Source organism: Sphaeramia orbicularis, unplaced genomic scaffold (assembly GCF_902148855.1).
Source record: "Sphaeramia orbicularis unplaced genomic scaffold, fSphaOr1.1, whole genome shotgun sequence".
NCBI classification, from domain to species: domain Eukaryota; kingdom Metazoa; phylum Chordata; class Actinopteri; order Kurtiformes; family Apogonidae; genus Sphaeramia; species Sphaeramia orbicularis.
The window spans coordinates 14704-23571 of record NW_021941638.1 but is presented as its reverse complement, the minus strand read 5'-3'; the positions used below and the strand labels follow the sequence as shown (position 1 = coordinate 23571).

At 33.8% G+C, this 8868-nt stretch overlaps 1 protein-coding gene across 1 annotated transcript; it reads right to left on the bottom strand.

Moving 5' to 3' along the window:
- Positions 1-1155: 1155 nt before the first annotated feature.
- LOC115416652 (gastrotropin-like) lies at positions 1156-5282 on the bottom strand. The gene is made up of 4 exons (XM_030130495.1): positions 5216-5282; positions 3400-3575; positions 2955-3044; positions 1156-1223 (listed from the first exon to the last, which is right to left on the bottom strand). Exons 1-4 carry the CDS (start codon positions 5280-5282, stop codon positions 1173-1175), a joined length of 384 nt encoding a protein of 127 aa, XP_029986355.1. The 3' UTR covers positions 1156-1172.
- Positions 5283-8868: the final 3586 nt, after the last annotated feature.

The following is an 8868-nucleotide window of genomic DNA, read 5'->3' as shown; positions in this document are numbered from 1 at the left end:
GGTTATAGGAGGTTTAAGGGAAAGGCTTTGTCTTTGGAGTTAAGAGACAGGATTCAGATATAAGAGCAGAAGTGCTTGAATATGAAATCAAAAACTGAAAGGAAAAGGGTTGTAGTAGTAGAAGGATCAGTGGAGGAATTTTTTTAAACTACTGTTTTACTGTGTGTTTGATTTGATTTATTCTGATTTATCCTCTGTGAGGGAACATGAGATTTAGGTTTGAGTTCTATATGCGTATACTTTGTAATCGAATATGTAAAAATGTAATAATAATAAAAAAAGGAATCAGGTATCGATGAATGAGGATTATTTGACATTGCATTGTAACTAGTGCTCTACCTGAAATACTAATAATACTAAAAATATACATGTGTGGATGAGGGAAATAAAAGCCTGATGGGAACAGTATCTTTCTGGAGGAGATGTTTTTTATCTTCAGATATGTTGGGAAAATGTCAGAAATAAGTAGATTTTATTCCATCAAATCAGATTTTTTTTTTTTAAATGATAGTGATAGATGATAGAAAAAAAATGATTGATGAAATGATAGATTTCCCTCTTCCAGCACACCTCACGGTTGTTATCAGGCTTCTGCAGAGCTTGATGATAGGCTTATCGTTTGAATCAGGTGTGCTGGAAGAGGGATTCATCTAAAACATGAAGGACAGTGGCTCTCCAGGACCAGGGTTGGCCACCCCTTATTTAGACTGTCAGTCTGATGACCCTGGCCACATCTGATCCAATGACGTTCAACGGGCATGATTACTATGTGAATCTGGCGAGTTGTGGCCAGATCCGACGTAGTGTCAGCTGCTATCTGAGAAGCTTCACTTTCACCTTGGACTCCCAACTGCTGTCCTCTCCCTCATCAACTTCCACCCTCTCCACCTGTTGCTCACAGCCCAATCAGCTGACCTGCATCTAAGCAGATCTCAGTGACGTGTTGGTAGTTGGGGAAGGATGTGCTCAGCTTTCCTCCCTCCATCTGGACTGGCATATTTACCTTCAAATAGATGTAAATATCACAGGACCATCATATATATAATGACACACAAACTGTAGTGAAGACAGTAACACAGGCTCCAGTTGGTTTAAGTCTTATTTTATTTTTAGTTGCTTTAATTCTGAGGTCTCTGTTGTAACTGGTGTAGAAGTCAAGGGTTGAACAGCATTTAGATCTTCTTGCTGGTTCTCTTCAGCACTACAGAGCCAGCGGTGGAGGTCTATTTGGAGAAAGGGTAAAAAAAAAAGTATAGTGAGATATGAGCAAAATACAATTAAGCAGGGGTTTTTTTGCTCATGACAAGTTGTAGTTTTTTGCAGTCCACATAAAGGGCCCAATAATTCAGTCGAATATGACACCCTCCTGTATTCAGTGTATTTGTAGTGTATGTAAGCTAAGGCAAGAACAAATAAAACAAGTGTTCAGAGAACACAAACCTCCGCCAAGCACCCCGAACGGTGTGCATGTGTGGATCGACTGTTTCTTTTTAGATTAAACAGTTTCAAGGTTGTTCCATACAGCAGAAAAAGTTGAAGCTTGGCACCAGTCATGTGTATGTCCAATTATATTAAATTCCAATCAATATTTGTTGAGTTATAATGAAAAATGTGTGGTAAATGGGATTTTCAATGTTAAATTGAAATGTCCACAGAGTCCGCATTCCACAGTGGATGTGGACAATTTTGTACCAGATACAAGACATTGTTATAAGCTACGGGTGGATCAGATTGAAGGCTAATCAGATTCGTTTTGAATTTTTTATGAAGTTCCAGAAATTGCTCAATGATGAGAGATAGGAAAATTTGACATTTTGTGACCTTGCTGTGACCTTGAACTTTGGCCTACTTGGCCCAAAATTTAATGGGTTGGTCCCAGGGCCTAGGCCTATCTGTGGGTACAATTTGGTAAGGATGGTTGGAATAGTTTTCCCGTAAAGTTGCTAACAATCAAACAAACAAACAAACACACAAAGCAAAGTGATCACAATACCTCCTGGTGGAGGTAATAAAAAGTAGATGTATTTCTGTTAGAGGAGTTAATCTTTATAATGGCCTGGAAGATCGATCAAAGCAGTCTAAAACAATTAAAACTTTTAAAAAGATGTACAAATTAACTATTATTCAAAAATATAGAGCTCAGGATTGACGAAAGAAAACACTAATTTAAAAGACTAGGATCAATATTGGTAGTTGAGATAAGGACATGATTTACCTGCATTAAATTAAATATGTATTCTCTTCTGCTGTATTTTTAGCAATGATTACATTGAAAAAAAAATTTTTTTTTCATTGTTTTCTAGTGGAAAAATTGTGTAAATTGTAAATAGGATTCAGCAAAATAAGTCTGAACTTCAGCCTAAACCCTTTCAGTCACATTGTACATGGAACAATGGATATGTTGTTTTTGTTTGTTGTTTGAAGTGATTAACGACCAAATAAACTACTACTACTACTACTACTACTACTACCATTTTTGTGTTTTTATTACGTGTTTTATATATATTTCTAGTATGTATGTATGTTGAAAAATGTTTTTTCCTGGTTCAATAAAGGTTAATAAAAAAAAAATAATAATAATAATAAAATTTGAATTTGTAAAATGCTGTATACGTCAAAGGACATTCCATAAATTAATTTTAAAAAATAGAGCTTTAAAAAAAAAAATCAACAATCAAGGGCATTATTTAATGTAAAAAAGCCAAAATGTGTATTATCTTGGGTCTCGTGAGAATATGGAAATGATCTCCGAAATTGATTGCAGGTAATATCTTGTTAAATGGACTTGGTCATGCTAGTCCATGATTGAGTCCGTTTTTGTTTCATAAATGCTAATCCTACTGTGCAGAGAAGTAACATCATTAGGTCTAATGATCCCTGCAGACAGTTGAGTGTTATAACTATTATCATCACGCTTGTTTCTCTGCACTAAAAGCCTAAGTGAGTGTATTTACCTCGACGAGCTTGCCTCCAACGATCTCAGTGACGTGTTGATAGTTGGGGAAGGATGTGCTCAGCTTTCCTCCCTCCATCTGGACTGTGGCCTGAACACAGAAAAGGAATCAGAACAACCGGTCACATGACAGTCCTCCACATACAGGGTGTCCACAAAGTCTCTTTACAATTTAAGCATGCATTACAAAAGCAACTAATGAGATATGTTAATCAGATTTGTTCTATGTACTCAGTGGTTATCAAAGTTTTTAATCACTTCAAGGTCCATTGGTCCATTTTTCTTCAACGTGAGATCAATTAGTGCACAGGGTTCCGACAAGTTAAATTGAAGACCTTTTCAAGACTAAAACAGAATTTAATGCCATTTCACAGCCTACACCCTCTGAGTGCCTTGAAAAGCCCTATAGAAATCAAAACCATTAGTATTATCATTTTCCCTCCTACCTTGAATTTCTTCCCTCCGATGGTCTCCATGTCGCACTCCTTGCCGATGGTGAACTTGTTGGTGACCCTTGCGTTGGTGGGGTAAACCTGGGTCCAGGAGAAGTCATTACCATCCTGGGTGACCTCTGTGATCAGCTTGTAGTCACGGCCCTTCTCGATGATGTCATTGGGGATACCTGATATGGGACAGGAGGACGGAGAATTCAGTAAGGATGTGAAAGGGACCTGGAATTAACCCTCAAAGACCTAAACAGTCACTAGCAACCAAAACGGTCTGCTAATGTAAACTGTTTAAAACCTGTTGATCTACTAATCCTATCAATACTTATAAGTAATTGGTGTAAAATACAGTTTGTCAACTTTTTATCGTCATCAGATATGACCCATTTGGACGTTCAGAGGCTCCATAATTACCGTGGAAACACCGTCATCTTCTACAACATTGATTCAACAGTAAAACCCATTGAGTTGGATCAATGACAGCTGATTTTTAAACTCAGTTATTGGTATCTTTGCTGAAAAAGTCTTTTTTTTTTCTTCAGTTTTCTCTCTTTTTGATGAAACCCTCAACTTTACTCTCAGCTTGAAAAGTCATGGGAAAGAATGCTTCTAGGACCCAAAAAAGAGTTTGTTCGAGGTGCTCTTTGGAAAAAGGGATTTATAAAGTAGATAACAAACAGGAAGAAAACTCCAAGGCACTCTCTTTAAACTTTAAAATGCCTTTATTCTCATGGCATGGTCATATATAGACCTTAAAAAACAGGTTCCTATTGGTCAGGACCTACTTTAAAAGAACCTACAGTTTTCCAGGCTTCTGTTTTGTTTGACTTCCTGATGAAGGATTGAAGCTGGAATGCATTGAAGTGTTTTTTAAGGTCTATATATGACCATGCCATGAGAATAAAGGCATTTTAACTGCATAAAGAGAGTGCTTTGGAGTTTTCTTCCTGTTTGTCATCTACTTTACTCTGAGCTTTTCTGAACATCTACATGATCAGTAAGTTACCTACAGGAAAATATCTGCAAATTATGACTGAAAAATGCAAAATATTGAGGATACTATTATAACAAATGGTGATATATTGCAAAAGAAAGGTTAAATAGAGAGAAAAATTCATTCAGGAACTGCCACACACTGCAAAAATCAAAACTTTACCAAGTATATTTTTCTCATTTCTAGTCAAAATATCTCATCACACTTAAAATAGGACATAATCACCAAAAGAGTAACTTTTCAGTGAGATATAAGAACTTATTTTCAGACAATAGATCTGGAAAATCTTATTTCAATAAATTTTTCCGAGATATTTTTTACTTGTTCCGTTGGCAGATTTTTTTTTTTTTTTTTTTTTGCTTAATTCAAGATTTTTTTTTGCTTAATTAAAGATTTTTTTTTTTTTTTTTTTGCTTAATTAAAGACATTTTTTGCTCATGTCAAGCAAAAAATCTGCCAGTGGAACAAGTGAAAATTATCTTAATAAGATTTCTTGAAATAAGATTTTCCAAATCTATTGTCTAAAAATAAATTCTTATATCTCACTGAAAAGTTACTCTTTAGGTGATTATGAATTAAGCAAAAAAAAAAAAAATGAATTAAGCAAAAAAAAGTCTTGAATTAAGCAAAAGATATCTTGAATTAAGCAAAAAAAAAATCTTGAATTAAGCAAAAAAATCAGACTGAAAAATGCAAAATATAGAGGATACTAGTATAACAAATGGTGATATACTGCATAAGAAGGTTAAATAGAGAGAAAAATTCAGTCAGGAACTACCATGAAAGTAGCAAAGTGGGTTAAAATTCAGGTTGCGTTCTCACCGAGCAGCTTGCAGAAAGCATCGTATCCCTCCTGGGTCTCAGTTTCCCATCGTCCAGCAAAGGCCATTGTGGTGGTTGTTGTGGGTGGAGGTGAGAGAGCAGAGATGCTGAGGCAAGCTGAGGGAAGAGCGAGGTGTTGAAGCCAGGACCGTGTGGCGTTTATATACTGTACAACTGTGTACTCCAGCAGCGGCCTCTCCTCCCTCATCTGCATGTGATGACACAAGAGTGCAATTACAGCCCAGGATGATTACTCCAATAGGCTGTAGAGGGAGAGGCCAATAACCTGCATAAACAGGCCTTTATGGAGTTCCCCTGCACAAGGTAAAATGCTGACTACTCATCGGAGTGAACCGTTACAAAAACTCACCTCCAGGTCAATGACCCGTCCGACAATAGCTTTATGGTGGCACCCTTGACTTTTTACTGCAGCATATTCAAAAAATCAAATAAAAAAGGCTTTGTTTTAGAATACGAGCCATTTATTTGAAGATTGTTATCACTAGAATGGAAATGGCCTGATCTGTAAAATGATCATCACATATTTATTCAAGGTCTCGGATGCAGCAGAATACGGTCAAACTTTGCGATATGAACTATTTTATGAGCATGTCAATGACTTTAACTACCATTTATAGAAAATGGTTATAGGAGGTTTAGGAGAAAGACAGGATTCAAATAAAAGAGCAGAAGTGTTTGAACGTAAAATCAAAAACCAAAAGGAAAAGGGTTGTAGTAGTAAAAGGATCAGTGGAGGAATGAAAGTTTTTTTTGTTTTGTTTTTTTACTGCTGTTTTACTGTGTGTTTTATTTGATTTATTCAGATTTATCCTCTGTGACGGAACATGAGATGCAGGGGTTTCAGTTCTATATGTGTATACTTTGTCATCAAATATGTAAAAATATAATTAAAAAAACAAAAGGAATTAAAGTTTTAGTCATTCATCAGGTATTGATGAATGAGGATTATTTGGCATTGCATTGTAACTGGTGCTCTACCGGAAATACTAATAATACTAAATATACATGTGTGGATGAGGGAAATAAAAGACTGATGGGAACATTATCTTTCTAGAGGAGATGTTTTTTTTTATCTTCAAATATCTTGGCAAAATGTCAGAAATAAGTAGATTTTATTATGTCAAATCAGATTTTTAAAAAACAAAAATGAGTAATGATCAGTTAAATTAACTAATAAATGCTTCTTTTTAACCCATAAAGACCCAGTGCTACTTTTGTGTCAGTTCCCAAATGAATTTTTCTCCCTATTTAACCTTTCCTAAGTGATTTATCACCATTTATTAAAATATTATCCTCTGTATTTTGTGAATTTTCACTGTAAATCATGTATTTTCCTATATTTAACTTCCTATATGTTCTTGAAAATCCTGTTAATTCAAAGGTTATTATATCAAAACAGAGAAAACTGAAGAAAAAGTGATTTTTTTTTTTTTCAGCAAAGATATCAACAACGGAATGTAAAAAAAACAAGTGTGTCCATCCACTGTCATTGATCCAACTTCATTGGTTTTACTGGTGAGTAGAAGTTGTAGAAGATGACGGTGTTTCCATGGTAACTATGGAGCCTCTGAACGTCCAAATTCGGTCATATCTGATGACCATGAAAAGATGAAAAACTGTATTTTACACCAATTATTTACATGTTTTAATAGAATTAGTGGATCAACAGGTATTAACCCATATAGACCCAGTGTGACTTTTGTGTCGGTTCCCAAATATTTTTTTTCTTTCTATTTAACCTTTCTTAAGTGATTTATCACCATTTATTGTAGTATTATCCCCTATATTTTGCAAATTTTCTATTAAAAATCAAGTATTTTCTTATATTTAATTCACTGATCATGTAGATGTGCATAAAAACTCTGATTGAAGTTGAGGGTTATTATATTAAAAACAGACAAAACAGGAAAAAAAACTGACTTTTTCAGCAAATATATCAATAACTGAACATAAAAACAAGTGTCTCCATCCACTGTCATTGATCCAGCTCCATGGGTTTTATTGGTGAATCAATGTTGTAGATGACAGTGTTTCCATGGTAACTACGGAGCCTTTGAACGTCCAAATGGGTCATATCTGATGACCATGAAAAGATGACAAACTGCATTTTACACCAATTAATTACAAGGACTGATAGAATTAGTGGATCAACAGGTATTAAACAGTTTAGTTCAGTTCTTTTGGTAACTAGTGGAGGTTTGGGTCTTTATGGGTTCAGTATCTTGGGAAAATGTCAGAAATAAGTGGATTTTATTCTGTCAGATTGAATGAGATAAAAAACGATAGGGATGATCAGTTAAATGAACTAATAAAGGCTTCTTTTTTAATTAGTTTTATATCTGATGTACCAAATGAAAACCAAAATGTACTTACTTTACATATGATAAAGTATCATAGTGTGTGCACCAGTAATAAGAAGTGAATGTATTTTAAAGAGGTCATATTTATCTAAACCCACTTTTATTAGTCTTTGGTTCATTTATTTGTGTATTTGGACCCTAATAGTTCATACAGTTTGAATTTGAACCCTCCAGGTGCTGCAAAACTATCTTTATATTCATTTGGGCAAAAATTGAGTGGATTTCTACAACTTGTTTTAATTCCTTCTTAATTTGTTACATTTTATAACTAGTTACGTCACGTCACATTACGTCACATTTGCACATATAAGGTCAAAACTTCCTTTTTCTTTTTTTTTTCTTTTTTTTCAAGAAAGGAAAATCAATATATGATGCATTTTAGATACAGTGTCTTGAATTGTTTTTCTTAGTTTAACCAACCAAACTTATTTTCAGACAATAGAGCTTGAAAATCTTATTTCAAGAAATCTTACCAAGATAATTTTCACTTGTTCCACTGGCAGATTTTTTGCTTAATTCAAGATTTTTTTTTTTTTTTTTTGCTTAATTCAAGATTTTTTTTTTTTTTTTGCTTAATTCAAGATTTTTTTTTTTTTTTTTTTTTGCTTAATTCAAGATATTTTTTTTGCTAAATTCAAGATATTTTCTTGCTTAATTCAAGATTTTTTTTGCTTAATGCAAGATATTTTTGCTTAATTCTGAATTTTTTTTTTTTTTTTTTTTTGCATAATTAAAGAATTTTTTTTTTTGCTTAATTCAAGCAACAAAATCTTGATTTAAGCAAAAAAAAAAAAAAATCTGCCAATGGAAGAAGTGAAAAAATGATCTTAGTAAAATTTCTTGAAATAAGATTTTCAAGACCTATTGTCAAAATAAGTTCTTATATCTCACTGAAAATTTACTCTTTAGGCGATTATGTTTCATTTTAAGTGTGATGAGATATTTGGACTAGAAATGAGAAAAATACACTTGGTAAGATTTAGATTTTTTTCCAGTGCAGCGCTCCAAACCACCTTTCTGGTGTAATTACTCAGAAATAGGGTTGAAGTGGACCTGTGGAGTTGAATTAATGAAGAATTCAGACCCAAACAGAGCATTTACAGTTTATGTAGACCACAGGGAAATGTTTGAAAATGCATGATTCCATTAAAAAAAAGCAAAAATATCACTCCTTTAAGTCATTCATATGTGTTTATTAAAATATTATCCTCTGTATTTTACATTTTTCAAAGTAAATCATGTATTTTTCTATATTTAATTTAGATATTCATG